At 35.1% G+C, this 19,485-nt stretch overlaps 1 protein-coding gene across 2 annotated transcripts in view; it reads right to left on the reverse strand.

Annotated features, from left to right (window-relative positions):
- Window positions 1–393: 393 nt before the first annotated feature.
- The window catches only part of LOC113230129 (proton-coupled amino acid transporter-like protein pathetic), a 33,544-nt gene continuing 14,452 nt past the window's right edge, over window positions 394–19,485 (reverse strand). Inside the window, exons 1-6 of one of the 2 annotated variants that reach the window (XM_026464025.1) lie at window positions 4,997–5,051; window positions 4,426–4,738; window positions 3,450–3,590; window positions 3,068–3,340; window positions 2,305–2,862; window positions 395–1,939 (exon numbers count right to left, since the gene is read on the reverse strand). In XM_026464025.1, coding sequence (XP_026319810.1) covers window positions 1,525–1,939; window positions 2,305–2,862; window positions 3,068–3,340; window positions 3,450–3,529 — 1,326 coding nt within the window. In that variant the 5' untranslated portion in view covers window positions 3,530–3,590; window positions 4,426–4,738; window positions 4,997–5,051 and the 3' untranslated portion in view covers window positions 395–1,524. Of the gene's footprint in view, window positions 1,940–2,304; window positions 2,863–3,067; window positions 3,341–3,449; window positions 3,591–4,425; window positions 4,739–4,996; window positions 5,074–19,485 lie in introns of those variants that run through there. The other variant, XM_026463945.1, reaches the window with a different exon arrangement.

Raw genomic sequence — 19,485 nt, forward strand, 5'->3', positions numbered from 1 at the left:
TAAGTTTTTTTGAAGGTAACGGATGTTTTTCTGTATATATCTTTCAACATTTTAACCTAAAAAGTATCACATTTCAATAATGCACTAGTCATTCTCACATTCATAAATTTTATTAAATATAAGTAATGTCTACGTTTTGCTTAGAATCTAAATGGCTACAGAGATTCGGCGCTATCATCATCAAACTCCAGCGATCCTCACAGATGATCATTAACCTCAAAAGTAAATAGTAAATAAGTTTCAACAAGAATAATTAACACAATAAGATTAAATTAATGCATTGTTGTACTATATTTAGAAAAATATATATTTTTTTATTATCATATGAAATGATATCATTTTTCATCTGTGAAAAATCGCTCTTTGTGAAAAAAAACAACCCACAAACACAGCATAATTTTAAAGTTGCCTCAAAGTAAGCGGAAAGTAAATGTCAAATCGATGATAATATTAGCCTGCAGAAACATGAATAATAATATATTCGAGTCTAAAGTACTTACAGTATAACATAGCTTACGCTTTTTGACTGATGTCAAATGGTTAGTGTTGTACTGAATTTCCACTGATTACTACAGCGTAATCGTTATTACTATTGTTTAGTTATAAAATAATTCGAGGAGACGATCTTTTGCGATTTTAAAATTTTATATAAATTTATATTTAAACCACGTAAAAAAATTATATCAAATAAAAAAAATCTAAACTTCAAAGCTGTACAAAATGCTTAAAGAAAGGAAAACAATAAAGGAACAAAATGTTATTGGCTAACAAAAAATCTCGAAATACATAAAAGTTGGAGTCCAGCAATGAGATGTGCCCATTAAAAAAAATCAAGAAATTTTGACAAAAAGTGCAAAAATTAAAAAAAATCGAAAGTACAAAAGCATACTTCAGCCGTAATAGAAACTCAAAAAGTGTTACAAGGAAAATAAATACAAATAACTGATGACGACAACTACGTCGTGAGATAGAGTCGAGTTAAGGTTGTTAATGCGCACTCGGTAATTTAAACGCGTTTCTTTTTTTTAATGTGTCCATTGTGATTTATGACAGATAATAAATAATTTATGATGACTTGGATTGTTTCATTGACTTTGTCTTATTTGAGCCAAATTGGTGTTGACTCTTCACAATCAAAGGACAAATTTCTTTGGACCTTTTTTGTTGTTATACTGTGATACGTCGCAAGGCTTTAAAGCTGGTTTATCGATATCAGTCACAGTTTTGATTGTGCATGCTGCAAGTTTTACATCTTCCTAACATAACAGAGCATGCTAAAGACGTAGACGTTATGACACGTCAAAGTATTCGCTGAGAGTATTCGCTTGTAAGTTAAGTCATGTTGAAAATTAAACCCCTGCCAAAAAACGCAAGCTTACATAAACGAATTATAAATCGCTACTACATGTACCTATAGCTCGATGCATATAAAGTATCAAAAGCTAATAAAGAAATATAGAACAAGTGAATGATGAATTACACTTAAGTTAAGCAAATATATAATCGATTTTGAGCCTTAGCAAATTAATTTTTACCCTCTAAAATTTCACAAATACTGACATAGGAACCGGTTAAGAAACCAATTATACCGAAGAATACTAAGAAAATATTTTTCCACAGAACCCAGTTAAATCTTCCGAGGCCGTTAGGTCTGTCCCAAAAGGTTACAGTCTCTATAGCAGCAGGGAAGATCAGACCGAGGAAAGAGAGGCATACGGCGCCGACTAGGGAGATGAATGGCCCTAAATTAGGAATTGCAATTGCTATGCAAAGTGTTATTATGATGATTGCAATTCTAATACTGTACTCAGCGAGATTCTTCCGAGCGCCAAACAAGTGACGGACGTTCTTCCAGATGATTTCCATAGGCACGTAGAACTGTAGACTGTACGTGAAGAACATGGCGATGGCAATCATTAGTTTCACGCTCTGCCCCAAGCTGGAATTAATATTGACGCATTTTAATCAACTTTAACAGAAAAATGTACCCTGTCAGTGCAATGAAAAACACCCTTGCTATTGCATCACGATTTTGTTCGTAATATAAACTGTTTAATATTATTCATATACATTTTTTATGATAATACTCCTCTAGTTTTATTCTTATTATTATTTTGGATATCTATTTGACACTCATTATTATTATTATTATTGATAAAATAAACACAAAGAAAAATTCTTTTGATCCTACTGAATTCGAAGCAGTGTCTGTTGTCTCAACGTGGCTTTAAAACCCAATGCAAAGATGTTTTATACTTTGTCCATCGTTGTAAGTATCTATATTACGTATCAAAGTAAACTCACATTTCATCTTGTGGTAAATTCAGAGTTATGCTGCTGTTCGTGTCTTCTCCGTATTTAAGGTACCCGAAAAATCCCGTAAACGCATATAAGGATACTACGAAAAACATGCCTGTGTTTAGTACTCCTGGACATCCTATGAAGTGGGTTGGAGTTTTCATATTGTTCTCAAGAGGCATTACTACACCAATGCCTTCCAATGCAAAGATAGCGGTTCCGAAGAATATTGGCATTGTACTTATCTCAGCGAAGGCTTTACGTTCCTCCAATTTTGGCATATCTTGGAAAAGATAGTAAAAAGTAATGCCCATACCGCTACCAACTAAAAGGTTTGCGAGCATTGAAAAGGGTGCTAAATACTTAAGATTCTTGATCAGATTCATCAAAATAAGCAGTGGCAGAAGCATGAGCATGTAGTATCGGATATTCATGTTATAAGGCAACCAGTCAATTTCCTTCGCGTAGTTATCTACAACTTGTTTCACATTTTCAGCAATAAACACGATATAAACGCAGCAACAACCCAGTAGATCGATCACGAGGAACCAGTTGACCATAGCCCTGAAAAAAAATAGAGAATTGAAAATGAATTGTACCCATTAATTAGAAAGACGTAGACAACCATACCAATTACGCTACATCGACCTACGAAATTCCATGCACTCTCCGGTACTCACTTAGATCAGAACCAATTTAGAATCGAAACCGGTACCTCCAATGCAAGCTGTTGGGAATGTGAAACTTCGTTTATGAAATGGTTACTAACTTGGCAAGCCTTGAAAATTTGTGAGCAGCCGGGGGTCCTGATAAAAACGCGGCTTCAGCAGTTTCTGCAAATCCAAGGGAAGGTTTCTGCATTCTCCTGCACAGCTCATGAGCGGTCTTCACCAAGATATGCACGCAGTAGGTGCAAATACCGCCGATGGCGAAGGTGGCCAGCAATCCAACGTAGAGACCAGCGTTACGGAATGCCATCGGCATGGCAAGAATGCCGCTTCCAAGTGAACCCTTCAGCAAATGAATAAGAGTGTCCAAATCCCTGGAAATTGAAAGAATGCGTTACCAACAAAACTGTACATACATTTAAGTACGATATAATGAAATTGTCATAAGTATCTAAACCTACAATATATACTGTATATACTTACGATGTAGGATGAGCTAATTTTCTGTTTTCAAATGGGTTGTAATCATCATCGGCTTCTATATCACGCCCCGGTATGTCCATAAGGGGCAGAGTAGAGCCCGCTTGCTGCTCCACGGGGATTTCGCTTGGATCAACTTTGTACCTGTCATAGTATGAATACGTTGTTATAGTTCTTGCCACAGTCAAAGCATAATAAACTAATAAAAATTTGGTTCGAGTATTTGTTAGTAGTGAGTAAGGGTATCAGAGTGTAGATTTTAAGAACAAAAATATCGGAATCTAAAGCGTTACGATCAAAATAGCGATATCGGTAAAACAGAAAGCGCCACGTATGAAGCTTAGGTAAATTGTGAGATGATCAAGGTGTATATCACGGTGTGAACATGGAATCGATAATGGCATTTATAGAAAAACTAGCAACGCGCGACGTCATAATTATTATCATGTTGCAATTGTTAACAACGCGCGGAATATTGACAGTGTGTATAAGAGCCGCGGTATAATTGTGTAGTAAGTGTTGATGTGTGAAGTGTGATACATTCATTATGGTCTCCAAAAGAACAGTAAGTTTGAAACGTGCTTCACTCTGTTAAGATTCGGAATTTACATATTTTGGCCCAACCGTAAAATTCAATACAGCTTTAGGAACTAAATCAACACTATATAATATGTAATACTAATTATCAACAATGATATCCAGAGATAGGATTAGATATATATTATTAATTGCCTTTAATATAGAGTAAGACATAAAGCTAAATCGAATTTGACAGACGTTCAGTGTGAGGGCCAATCCCGAACCTGAATAGAGATGGCACGGAGAGCCTTCGGACTCACTGGCACGCAGTGGGCGCACAGACGCACCTACACTGCTCCAGAGAGGGGCACGCACTCAAATGCAATTGAGAAATTTAATATTTTACCAGAACAATACAAAAACTCAAATAAAACTGAAACCATAAAATGGAATGATGTACCGGTGTATGAGTCCATTGCGAGATGATCAAGGTCGACGAACGACTTTAATCTTGTGGAAGCTGCACACGTCTTCCCGGATCGTCTCCGTTCGGCGGCGAGCAATTTTAGAGCTCGATATAAGGAGCAAGTACTTAACAGTCAACATACATATAAAATACCATCATAACGACAAAACATGTCAATAAGATGCGAGAATAACATCTAAGTTAGGATATGTGTAAACACATAGCGCTCTAGATAGCGCAGAATATTATTTTTGCTAGATTTTACAGATCTAGAATGAATACGAAATTGACTAAAAACGCTCTTTTCCTGTTGAACAAAAATTCAATAAAATTAGTTTGTCATTGGACAATCACTTTAAACGAAAATGATAATAAGCAGTGAAGCATGCTTATATACTTAGTTCGAATTTGAAAAGATTACCAAGCAGTAAATTAAACTGATTGAATGTTGCACAAATATGAAATTGTATTATTCACAACACAGGCAAGTTAAAGCGAAGACAAAAATAATCTTCTCTTTATTGAGCAATGTTGGTATTAAACAAAAGGAACAAAAGCAACTTACTTGACCATGATTAAATCATGTCTAACATCTTTACTCTTGGGATCATATTCGGCTATCATAGGCCGAAGTTGCGGTTTCTGAAACATAAAAGCACATTTTAAACATGATTTTTTCTTCAATGCAAAGATGCAATACAAGAGACAGCGAAAACGCTGTGATGTCTTAAATTGCTGCAGCATATATGTACCTATATTATTGCAATCTAATTCAAATATCCTATATAAGATGTTGAACGACAAGTAATGAGGAAAGACAAGTACAATTTACTACAGCGAAGTGGCGGCAAAAGCCGGTACTACTGCTTAACCCGTTCATGGGCAGTGACGGCGATTACCGCAAAAGTAAATATGATAGTGCGGGGTACCCCGTTTCGCTATATGGATCTCAAGAAACCTACTACGGGCTTTGCAGTATGATTTCTAAGTGTTTTCTGTGTAGTTGCCGCCTACTGCTTCTCCATAGAAAAGCATCAACAACGGGACGTAATGACAAAATTCAATTATTCACATGCACGCATTTGTGGACGTTACATTAAGGCAGTATGGTGGAGACCAATGTGTTTGTATGAGGTGATACAAGTAGGTAAGTACATGTCAGTACCATTGAACAGCAAAAGTAAGTTTTAACCAATTTTTTTTTCTAAAACGCCAACGTTTTCAGTATTCGTTCAATATGACTTTTCACACACTTTCTTTTACACAAGAATACTAACGGGATCAGAAGTCAGATGGACGAATGGACGTCAGTGATAAAGCGTAATTATAATATTGAATCAATATAAAGTAGTGACATTTTTGTATGCGGTATTTTGTACCGTACATGAACGGGTTAAGCATTTAAAGGAATGTTTCGGCTGCAGTACCACCCAAGCTAGAATTGCCATCATGTTGACGAGCCGCCAATCGGAGAGAAACCCCAAGAAGAAGAATTTAAAGATTTAAATGTTAAAGAACACATCTTTAATTGCAACTAATAAGAAACGCTTCTGATGCTAAAAAAAAGATAAAACGAGTAGTAAGTAAATAAATAAAGAATATTTTGTAAAATGTATTTATGGTAATTATTGGCAGATTTGACAAAGGTATCGTCATTTATTACGTCTTAATGTGGTTGTGAACAGAAGCTATGCATAACCGTGTTTGCGCACGTAATGACGCCTGCTATTTCGAGAGGTTAAAAATAGCAACGGCGGCATTTCCCGTGTAACAGTGAGACGGCCCGCAAATCCCGCAGCAATCGCCTTTGCGGATGTAGGTATGTGCATTAAGGGGCCTAAATTGGTCAGCGCTGATTTCCAACCAATTCACAAGTGAAAAAGATTGTAATACATGGCTTATGTACGTAGGAACTATGTACAATCGTGTAACTTCATTTGTATGAAATTATAAGTTCGTATGAAACGTCTCGTGTATAAGACCGTAACATTAATATGTATTTATCTGTAGCCTGCAATGGGTTTCGGGCCACAACCACAAAAATCATAAACTTCATATTCACAGAGGGGCCGATTTTATACAGAAATACGCGTCTTGCGACGACAGATGTGTCGCGTCGTGTCGTCTGCCGTGCCTTATTGTACAAAGCATGGCTGTTTGTCTTTACAGCCGTTTTAAAGTGGTTTTCGACAATAAATTCTGACAGAACCAGTCGCTGACTCCCATGTTTTATGAAAAGTAGTCTCAAAAATGAGGATGCTGAATCACAGCTATACATATACTTCATTCATGCCAGTGTGTCACGGCCAATTTATAAAGAAATGCCTACAAGTATAACCAAAATTCAATCTAATATTTATTAAATAACGTGAATATGTTCATTCACCTCTATCTATGTATAAATACAGAGGGAGAATGATGCGGAGGACAAGGCCAGATACACTGCTCTATTGGCATATTTAGATGGAATCATATCATCACTATAACTAATTAGATTTTAAATACATTTTACATTTAACCTCAAGCAAATTAAAGTAGTATAAAGAGTTTTGTGTACAATTGAGTTGTTACTTCATAAGTAACATTGGTGGCAAATGGTAAAGAAATTGGTTTAGCTACTATGTTTAAAATAGGTACTAGTGAACCATTGCCTAAATCCTATCCGTTTATGTAAACCAATAATCCAATAAGCAATAATAATAAATTAGAAATTTGTCGTTGCATCGTCGTCAGTGGACGCGTGACCATGTAAATATTTGTTACAAACGTACCAATGTCAATAATCAAAGGCACGACAATTTATTGTATGCGAACAAACCATCGCCACTGCATTATGTGGTTCATCACGAGTCTCTAATAGGTAATACGTGTGTGTACCTACTTGTGATCTGTGACGACAAATGTAATAATATTGACAGCTTCTGCGCAGATATGGAACTATGTCTAAATCAATTTCAAGGGCAACAAAATAATTGAACAAGGAACTAGTGTAGCTCCACGACTCTAAGAGCCAACAATCTATATTATATTACGTGCAGCACCCGGACAAACCAATGTAGGTTTAAGGGTGTGATGTATATATATTTTTGTAATATTCTTAGCGTTTAAAATAAATAAATAAATAAATAAATAAAATAAATATTTTGATACGACTTTCACATATTATTGGGTTTTGTTCGTAGATACTGTAAAGGTTATTTTAAATACATTCTTCGGCTATAAATAAACTTCAATACAAACATCGAACTAGATTAACGTACTTTTTCGTAAACGAGGTATGAGATATTTGTATAATACTATCGACATTGTACCAAACTTTACGACGGAACACGCCTCCATAATATGGAGGAGGTGTGATCCTCCGCGTATTATGACGTCAAAGAACTAAATTGTGCTATAATTATCTGTTAGTAATACATTTACCAAAGCATTAAATAAAGTCACGAAGATACATATTTAAAGAGAATCTTGTAAGGTTTAACACGAGTACCTACTATATTATCTATCTATATACGTACACAACAAGATCGTTTATTATCTACCAATAAGTATAACATATAAGTAGATATGAAAGACATGCACCCAAATTAGGCAAACAAAAGTACAGTTATGAAACAGTACAAAATGAAATAAAAAAAAATTCTTACTATTTACCTAGAGTCATAAATAGGTGGTAAATAATTTAAACATAATTATAAACTTGTATTGCTAATTTATTTATTACGAAAAAAAAATAAACATATTTAACAATGACTTTATATTTGAGGCTATCAGGACAAAAGTGCTCATTTTATTTTTCAACCCTAGGCGGGAAAAAGTAGAACTGAGACTAAAACTTTTATAAAAGATGAATTTTTCAATTTAGCAACTTGACAAGGAAATGCCATATAAATATGATTTCTTGATTATGTTGTTTTAATGTTCATAATTATAATTTGGTTTAAATAATGCAAATATGGTACAAGCCAGCGCGACTTGATACTGCTAGCTACAGTAGTAGTAGTAATATAGATGAATACATATTTAGTAAATACGGACTTTTCAGTTCTATTTATTTAAAAAACACGCCCACAATTTGGGCCAATACCTCTGTAAGATTCTTAGCACTTTGGCAAAATTTCAGAAACTATTTTAGCATTTTTAATACTGCTTTTCAAGATTTCATAAATATTCACAACACTTTACGTAAATTGAACTTCAATTGACAAATACTCAGCTTTTTGTATTTGATTGAATAGGCATTTGAAAGTGTTAAGTACTTCTAATTAAATTTCGCATGTAAGTGCAGAAATTCTTTAAGTGGCACTTTAACTTTGAAACACGTGGATGACGCGTCACGTCTTTAACTGAATGCTATTGTTTACCGAATTCATACACTTACAACGCTGCTTAGTCATGACTTATAAATCAAGGCTCTGTAGAACGTGGTTCGTCAAGATAGCAACAGAATTTATAATTTCAGCGGACGAAGAAGTAAACATTATATTGAATAAAACCGGTGAAAAGCATGTTGAATACGACAATTATAGTGTTTTATAGACATTAAAACACTAATAAAGAACAAAAATAATAATAATAATAACGCAGACACTCAACATAGCCCCGCACTAGGGAAACTCAGTGTCGCGGGTGCCATGGACACACACATAGGCAACCACAAGTTACACTCAAACTCACGAGAGAAATAATTTTAAATTTAGGCCGGCCCGGGCATCGAACCTGGTACTTCTGGCGTATTTTATACGCGCCGACGACGCGCAGATGACGCGCGTAAAAGCGATTCGAACGCGATGCAGTGGCAGCGATGAACCTTTGTACACGTTCACAAATTCATTGGCGACGTAAACGCGCGACACCTTCGCGTGCACGCGCCGCCTTTTAGTAGCAGCAGAGCTCCTTGTGAAAAGGTTCGCCCAGGGAAGTACTGCCACCTTACCTATTTCTGCCGCCAAGCAGTAAAGTCAGCATTACTCTGTTCCGGTTTTGAAGAGTAAGGGTAAACTTATGTCCATCTTAGTGCCTCTCAGATGTTTGCGATTTTAAGCTCTGAATGTCACTGCAACTGTTATGGACAGGCGTGTAGTTTACCATCAGGCGCACGACTTGTTCGTCCCGTCAGTTGAAATTATAAAAAAATAAAAAGAAGACGCGCTTCTTGCGCGCGTTTGTGTCACGTTTTACGCGCCTTTGAATCGATCCAAACGCAACAATCTGCTTTTTGACCTCTACGGGGCGCGGCACTAGCGCATATAAAATACTTATACCGTGTGTGTAGGCTCTAAAACCCCTGAAGGATGCAAATCTAACACCTGACAAAATTTTGACAGATTAAAAAAATCGATGTTTAAAAAAAATTCACAACGTATCATTGATTCAGACTCGTTACAAATTTCATGGAAACTTGATAACTATATGAATATTTTTGGATTTATTACAATAATTGTTTCAAAAGTTTGAGGTGTAGTCGAAACCAAAAGACCAAGAAGGTTCAAAAAATATATTCTAAATCGTAAGAAAGAGGCTTTACCTTGCCAATGTAGTGAAGAAACCCACACAGCACAATGAAACTGAGGGTCGTATTCCAGAACTGTACTCAATGCTCAAGCCAGGACTTGAGCAGACTTGAGTATGATTTCAAGAATTGGAAATACTACCCTAATGGCAAGGACTTGAGTATGATTTTCACTGCTCACTGCAATACTATTGCAAGAGCATTGAGTAGAGAGTATTGAGTAGAGTTCTGGAATACGACTCTGAATGTACAATCTCGGTATCTGTTATAGCAGATATCAATGTTTTATAACCATTTTAGTTCTTACCACAGTGCAGCAAGTGCCCAAGAGGCGAGGTAAATCATAAAAAGAGGCCTTAGAAAACCTAGAGGCATCCTTGAAGTGGCTGCCCAACCAAGCGAAACTTTACCGCTCTCGTTCAATTTTCAATTAATTTAAAACACTCCTAAAATCTGTCTGTTGTATAATTGTATTGTTGTAAATATTTAGTTCCAGTTAGACTTCCTTTATTATAATGAATCATGATTTACTAAAGGTCATTAGTATGACGTTCGTTATAGAGAAATCCCAACTTTATGAATTGAAAACAAATTGTAAAGCTATATAGTTAACATCAGTAGTCTACCAATTTTAGTATGGTATTGGAACGGAGTGTAAAAATTTTGATAAACTTATTGTTATACCCTTAGATTCGAGTGACATAGATTTAAATAGTGTACCTAGTTAAATTATTAATATAAAGATCGAACACAAAGACAAATTCCTTCGACCCGGCTGAATTCCAACCAGTGAACTCGCTACTGTGGCTGAAGCTCTCTCTAGTGAGGAACGGAACGAACTAGCAGACCTTACGAATTGCTACTGAATACTTAATAAGTGATATTCAATAAACTTAATATTAGCGTACCCGGTGTTTTCTAAAACACAGTGATCATGGATCATGACCACAATAGGTCTTCTTTGAGATAGTGCATTTCTATACGTAGAACATGTTTTCGGGTATTTAACAACATGGTTGCTAAGAAGAAATTATCGTCGGCAACTAATTGCACCATAGATCTTACGGCGCAATATTAGTCTAAAAATGATTACATGTAAACGTGCAGTTTCTTTGATTTCCAGGCAAGTGAAGCCACAGAACACCGACATCATTACGTTGCGCCCCAGCCACACCCCCAGACTTCCTATATTATATACTATAAATTTCTCTATATACCGGACAAATAGATGTTAATTTTTTGCGGGACCATTTTTACTAGCAGCTGCCAAGAACATACCATAAACTCTACTTTACTTCATCAAGTCGTTTTACAGACAGCCTTTGTAATTACAGGTGTAATTACTATGAAAAAAATTTTGTTTGCTTGTTTGGCGGAAATTTCCTTTTTGTATGTTTTGCGTCATGAAGTTTGGACATGCCATATAAAATGAGATTATAATGCTTGCCAAATATTGACGCTACTCAACTCTTCCATCTGAAATTTAAGATTTAGTTTTACGTAGGTATGTAGGTAGCAAAACTATGTTTTCCTATACTTACATAAGTGAACAATAAGGATCGCCTCTAAGTCTAAAAACGCTTCAAAAGGTGTGTAGATTGTTGCGAGATTCTCTTTGCTTCCGTCTCCTTTAAGACAATTTGATCAAATCATCACGGAACATGTAAGTCACGGTATTTATGGGTCGAATATGGAACAAAACAGACAGAAGGTACAATAGCGCGACACGGCATCTGAATAACGTGGCCTTGCTGTACCGGAAACTGTCACTTACTAGAACTGATTTTTCAAACTGATTCCGTGCAGGACTGCTCTGTGTACCATATAAGGAAATCGGAAACTACACCAGTTAGTAGTCATTTCCTAAAATAGTTTACTAGTAGAATAGCTGTTGAAGTATCTATAGGAATTTATGTTTTTTCTCATAACGTTTTACCACGAAAACATTAAAGTACTGTTTACTGTTTGTTTACACAGTCACAAGATAAAACCTGATTAATGGTTTCATAAATTATTTTCAAAACAGCTTGTCTAAATTGTCAACATCGGTCACATGCATGAGACAATTTTCTATTTATATTTTGTAAAGTGTCACATCGATCAAAAAATATTGGCTGTACTTAATGTTCATTAGCATTTTAAAAATAAACGACGTGCCTACTGCGGCAAGTTTACATTGTTCAGTTCAGGAGCTTCCAGTGGCCTATAACATTGTAGTGTCAATCTTACTGTTGTCGCTTCCTCATGATCATGACACCAAGGCCGATATAATCAGTGCATTGCACAGAGCTATACCTATGCTCAATAGGATGCTGGATAAAATTGTAGCATAACGTCACTAGCAGTTACTACAAAAGATTTAATAATCACCGTTTCTACATGCGTTTACTTAGTCAGTGACTAACTGTTTAAACATTGTTTAAAACAGTGTTTAACGTGTCGTACCACAAAACCATGTTTAACGCCAGTCTTTGTAGACAAAGTATAAGCACAGAAATAGTATTCATCTATGGCAGCACTAGAATTCATTCATTCAGTCATTCGCCGTTTGTCCCCATCTTTTCTATTTTCCGCAGATCCAACAATGGTTAATTAACAATTTTAAAATAACTAGCATAGCAATATGTTGTTGTATTGTTGTAATAAAGTAATCTGCAAGTTGTACAATACAATGCAAAAATTGGTTAAAATGTTTTTTTTTTATTTTACCATTTAATTCTTATTGGGTAAAGCGTAACGGAACGTAGTTTTTACCTGACCTTCAAAGAGGACTGATAGTGCGTGTAGTGTTAGTGACCGTTGGTTTCTTTTAGAAAAACTTTCGCCTTTTCTCGTGCGTTTTGTCTTTAAATCGGTAAATAGTATCAAAAATGGATAAAAATCGCGAGGGTGGTATAATTTGGATTCAAGACGAAAAAGTTGTAAAAAAGTAGTATTTGCCCAGACAAGGGAACTAAGTATCACGAAATTATGAAAGTTAGTTCCCTTTTGGAAATTGACCTGATAAAATACATAGAAATTGCATATCAATGCACTCTAAGACGACATCATATATAGTCAAATATTGCTACCCATAATAGTAAGTTGTAATTAGCTGTCAGGTCTCAATTAGAACTCAGTTGAACAGATAGATATATCAGCATTTGTTGAATAAATGATGCGGAGGTAATGCAGTTGTACTATTTTTTAGCTACAGATTGTTATCTCAGCATTTAAAATAATAATTCCTAAATATTCCGGAATAGGACGTAAACTACTACACAAACGTCTTATATTGACTATATAGCACAAAAACAAAAAATTTCACATAAAGGAGAAAGTAAAAAACGCAAAGTTGAGAGAGTAATTCGTAAATATCTTCTTTTTTGTTTGCACATAATTTACTACAACTCTACCTATTTATTTCAGATTAATCCAAAACTACTATTTTACAAACAAACAATGTCGTTAAAGAGAGAGCACCGAAATTAAAGAAAAGAAAGAAATCACCAGGATGTAAGGCACAAGTTACTAATTAAAGTATTGATGATCCAAAAATTAAGAAAAAAGTTGGAGAAAAAGGAATTTGAATTTCTTCTTACAATATTTCTTATTAATGTAGAAGGCACCTGTCTTCTCTGCATTCGTCGACGTCTATATTCTACAAAATCGAAACATTCTTTATGTCAATCACTATGTTATGATCAGAAGATTTTACTGGATCTATACCTTTTTCGAAATTTCTCTTCATAGTAATACTCAAATGGATTAATTCGCTCGCGATGTATTCTGTCTCGAAACATACCCATATAATCCATATCGTCCATATCAATAGAATCAATAAAATCCAAGATATCCATAATAATCACCACAAATAAACGAAAAGAGAAATAAAACACAGTAAACGATAGCTTGCGATGATCCTTGAGTATTGGTGATCCGTAACAATGGCTAAAACACGTGTTAAACTAACATTTGTCAGTGTTTTAAATTTAAACAATGTCCAACCGCTGTCAATCCCCCAAAACAATGTGGTTAGGCGCGAATTTATGGTACGACATTTTGTAAGCATCTGGTAAATAACTGTTTGTAGTAAGACTGCTACAGTCTTACTACAAAAATTTTGTTTACTACAAAGGTTTAGTCACAGTCAGTTACGTGGAAGAAATACAATTCGAACGTGTGCATATATATTAATATTCACAGAAATAGACGGCATCGTTACTCTGGTAAATCGACATTTAGTATTAATGGAATTATTAATAAAACATCTCTTAATCTAAGACATAAATGTCAAAAGTCATTCCCAAACACAAGTAGCTGTGGAAGCGAACGCGAATCGCGGAAAGCTTTTCACGTGACGCAACTGTCTGGACCGGTCCCCACTGGCGCCAAGCGCGGTATTCCGATGAGGGTCGTTCCCCACCCACCCCAATTCACAGAGTTGAACAGAATAACGATCTGTAATATTTGAATCGGCCATTAAGTAACTGGTAGCAAATATATTAATTGTACAGTCTAGCATCCCACGTTTACTATCAATCTGCTCTAAGAAAAATGCGTAAACCTTTCTGTTAACAAATTAATTATCGTGAAGATGACTAAAGCGAATCATTTATGTTTGTATGTTATCGGCAATGTATTTAATCCGGTATTCTATACAATACCTAACAGTCAGGCAATGTATGAAATAAACTCTATTATACACTTGGCCTAGGTATTCTATACGATGCCGAACGTGCATTAGGCAATGTATACAATTTGTTAAATGTTGGTGCAGAAATTGGTAAGAAGAATATTTACGTATATAACGCAAACAGCAACGACTACATTTTTTTTTATTATTTAATACTTTGCCAAATCTACGGCCGGCCGGCTTCTGTACAGTACCTAGGTATTCTACACAATGCCTATGAAATGCGTATATATAATAATATACATTGCCTAAACAAGCCCGATGTTGTATAGAAGGACTAGGTTTTATATACAAGCCTGAATTACTTTGATTTCAACTTTCACGATTTTCACACATTTTTTAATTTTTTATTCGGTACCATCCAGAACATGAACGTTGCAATACGTATGATTAAGTCCCGAATTAAAAATCAAATAACCCTGAATTATACACATTGCCGTTAACTATATTCAGGCTTTTGTCAAAATGCCATTTTGTGTTTATAAACTTTGCGTAGAAAGTAATGTTTAACTCTACGTTGACTATGGGAGTAGTGTATAGTTGCAGATCGCAAGTGTGAGATGAATAGAAAGTAATTTTGTCCGAGACTTGCAGAATTGTGGATGTTCCAAACCAGAACACCTCCGACTTGATACGACCATACGTAGGTATAAATTCAATAACAATGTTTTTATTCTAATAGTTACCTTGCGAAAATAGGCCCGTACTGCTTATTTCGTTGTAGAGATTTAATTAATTTTGTTAACATTAGATACGCTTTTGTATTTCTGTGTAAGTTAGTGATTTTCTTTAATCTCACCCCACTTACCAGATGTTACCAAGTAAGTGCGCGACCTACTATCTTTCTAGACTACAAGCAAGACCCATGTTTTTTTTATATAATCAGAATTTACAGAAGGTCGTGCTACATATCTCACTGCATACTAATGGTATCAAGTAAAGCCTGTGTCAGTGCCAATGGCGTCGCGATCGCACAATTGCCCCGTCAAGTATTTTATTACACATCCAAGCTCGCTAATAAATACCACAATGGAATTAACCCCAGTTACTTGCGGTAATTGGAAATTGTGGTGTGATGTAAAAACGTTTTGAAACGTATTCCGAATAATTGACACTGTCAGTGTCGGTTTGAACTGGTTAACAGTGAAAAGAGCACGTGTAATCAATACTTCTATAATAACATAAAGAAGGTTTGCTTGTAAAAATGCGGGATAATTAAATTTGTATGTGTGAGTGATACCTCCTTCCTAAAAACCGCAATTATATGAGTGTAAAACAAGCACGTTAAACTTTTTCGCAATAATTTCAACTTTTTTTGTCAACTCACTATATTCTCAGCTCACCATATTCTCATCTTACCATGTTCTCACCTCACCTCATTCTCATCTCACCAGGTATCTTCCCTAAAAGGCTACAATAGTAATTATCATTCCAAATATAAAACTGTGACGAATAGGTTGTCTACCTCTGTGTTGATATGAGCAGTGTAGAAGTGTGAGTGCTATGAGAGCGACCTAGCACGCAGGTTGTTTCGAAGCTTGGCGGCGCGAGCGCCACGCGACGCATGCAGCCACCACGTGCTGACTGCGTGTTCATCGGCCAATGTACTTATAGATCACCATTTCTAAATTGCCCTCAAAACCACGCACGTAATACCTTTATAATGACGAAAATTTGAGATTACATTTTTGATAGTACAGTCAACAATACGCAAAATTTTGCACTTTTTCAGTAAAAAATTAAAGGTGCCGTTGCCGTTATAATTCCAAATAAAATACATTATAATATTGATGTTAAGAAAATTTAAAAAGAACTCCATGCACTTTATAAACGCAATTGTTACGAATGTTGACGATATGTTATGAACGTACTTTAGAATCTACTTAATTCGTGCATTATCTATTCTGCTTTCATAGTGGCTGGTAAATCACGGCATAATTATCTGTGACGAACGTGAAAGTACGCATATCTCAGAAGCCTGAACGTGACGCGGGCGGTGGTGCTATCACATCGGTCGTAGAGCGTCGATCTAACGTAACACAGATTTACAGCATGACATGACGACAGATTTTTCCCTGCAGAGTGACTACAAACAATCAGACGCAAGGTCGCCAAAACATTTTGCCAAAAGTACTATAGTCATAAATATGCTGTAAGTTTCAAAATTACACACAAACTGACCATGGGACCTGGAAAGGGCCCGAAACATCGGTTTGTTTGAAAATACAAATATACGCGATTTAAATCCGTTATAAATAAATAAAAAATAATTTAAATATTATAAATAGTTTAATTTCCTACACACAAACTATTTTGAAATCGACCTTTTACTACTCTATTTTAGTACTAAGCTTTTTTTACGAAATTTCCCAAATAATGTTAACAATAATGTATCAACTGCGGAAATACGTGTAAGGGTTATCTGTTTGTTCCAGCTTGTTGCGCTTGTCAGTGCTACTAGCTCATCCCAACCTAATTAGTTTTTTTTTATATCGGAACGCCGTCGGACCTTCAAAAGACAAGATAATTATGTATACCCATTACATGTTTGGAAGGGTATTTCAGATGTTAACAATGCACTTAAGGAAATTCTTTGCAAATTGTGCAAGTTCCGCGAGTTTTGAATTCTGCGTAAAATAAGTGTTTCGTATATGCAATAATAAAATTTATCGATCGCCTTTATGTAGACAATACTCCATTACATGATTATAAAGCAAACTTTCTCACCACAATGACTGGATATTTATAAACTTCACTGTTACGAATGTTGACAACAATTGGTAGTTTCCTAACCACTTTTAACCGGTTCTCAGACTCCAATGTCCCCCCAAATGAATTAAAAATACTTTGTCCTGTTGTGTAACTATTAATTTACAATAAACAAGTGTACAATGCACTGTTTTGCAATAATAATTAACCAACAGTGTAATAACGACTGTCATATTTTAAACAACTATACTTTGAACGTTTTTTATTATTTTATTTTGCGGGTCACAGGTGTGGAAAATTTTATATGCTAACAATCTCTTTCTTGCTTGACCTTTTTTCCTCATATTAATTATAATTAGACAAAACACGAGGAAATAAATAATACAATAGGAAGTTCTCACTGTAACAAACTTGTTGGTTATTCCACATTAAAAATACCAAAGCAGTAGGTAACTTCGACCGGTGGTAGAGTCCTTTGTTTGCGCAGAACCCTCCTGGTTAGGTACACCTGATCTATTTTTTGTATCGTAAAGCAACAATGCTGTGTTGCGGTTTGAAGGTTAAATAGAACCAACCAGGAGGACAGACTGAAAATCCCTCATCCTGCGCTGGCAACACCTTGGAATATTGAGGATACTGTTTAAATTTCACAAAAAATATATAGGCGGCGAGTATCACTACACATCAGAGGACTGTCGGTCTGTTTGTCGGTTTGCTTAAATAAATATTCACTTCCTAGTTTCTATTACACTTACATTATATGTATACTCTACATACTTACAATATATAGATTATTGCAATAATCTATAAATTGTAGATTTTGGCAAAGAAAAGATATGAAAATTAATCAGATCTCCAAGTTGCGCATTTACATGCATGGTGCGTTGAACCCGAGAAACCATAAAACTCCAATGCACTTTCTACTGGTAGATTATTATATTAGAGAATGTAACAGGATACATGTTCGTAGTAAAGAATCACGACTCGCTCTTTAAATTGATTTTATAGTAATTTATTAAGACTTAGTTATTACACCGTAACATTGCAGTAATTAATAAATAGAACGAACAAACCTAACTTTCTTAAAAAAAAAACATTTTCTACTATGACTAATTTTATGTATTTTTGTTACTTATCCCGGTGAGAAAAAAATAGCCGTGTTTTATACGTTGTGGGTAGCGTTTTATACGCTATAACAAACAATTCATGTTCAATTAAACTTATACCAATAGTTAAAAGTATATCGTATTTAGTGCTTCGTATGGTATATACATTATTGTGCGTTCAATATATGCAGAAATATAAAAGAAATTGAAACATGATTCTCTCGAGCGGAAATATGCAGTAACATATAATTAAGGTGGACATTTTACAAGTGCAATTCAAAATCGACATTCTTTAAATTACAATTAGAGTTATTGGTTTTATTTGTATAGATATATTATTTCAGCTCTAGTGGAAAACATTATTCTTTTTCTTTTGTTAGACCATTCACCACTGTCATTTAGTAGTACCAATATGAATATAACGACCTTAAAGCTTTGTTACTAAAAAATCTATATCGTTTAAACAACGGCCTGTAAGAATTTTACTTGTTTAAAGAGCTGCTGATAGCTAACTGGTGACAATGCTTGCATAGGAGAACATTTTACGGTAATCAGGGGCCTACCACAACCTCTTAAAACAATGTTACTTTAACCTTACATTGAATGAATGAATGAAGTTTTATTTATTTCTCAATCACAAAACAGGCTTAAGAGTAAGGAAGTTAAGGTTAAAATACAAGACTAAAAATTGGTCAGACTGTTTTGTGAGAGACTGGTGCCCGAGATAGGTATAGAAAAACCTGAATTACGGGTCATCAGGCTTCCACTCTGCAGTTGAGCAATTTGGTTGCGGCACATAAGTTGTAACAAAGGATAAAATATATAAAAGTTAGTGGAATATTCCTGATTTAGAATAATAAAGGTACTAGTAAACTAAACTTAGTATTTAAAAAAACCCTCTCAAGGTATAACACTAACTAAACTCACAATATGAAAAGTGTGAGAATGAGTGAGGGTGTGTTTATAAGGTGAATGTGTTACTGTTTAGGTGTGTAAGAATTGTACGTATGGGGTGTGTGGAATGTATAGTGTGCGAATGTGTTAAGGCGCGA

This window comes from Hyposmocoma kahamanoa, unplaced genomic scaffold (assembly GCF_003589595.1).
Source record: "Hyposmocoma kahamanoa isolate Upper Pololo Valley unplaced genomic scaffold, ASM358959v1 100021, whole genome shotgun sequence".
Taxonomy (NCBI): Eukaryota; Metazoa; Arthropoda; class Insecta; order Lepidoptera; family Cosmopterigidae; genus Hyposmocoma; species Hyposmocoma kahamanoa.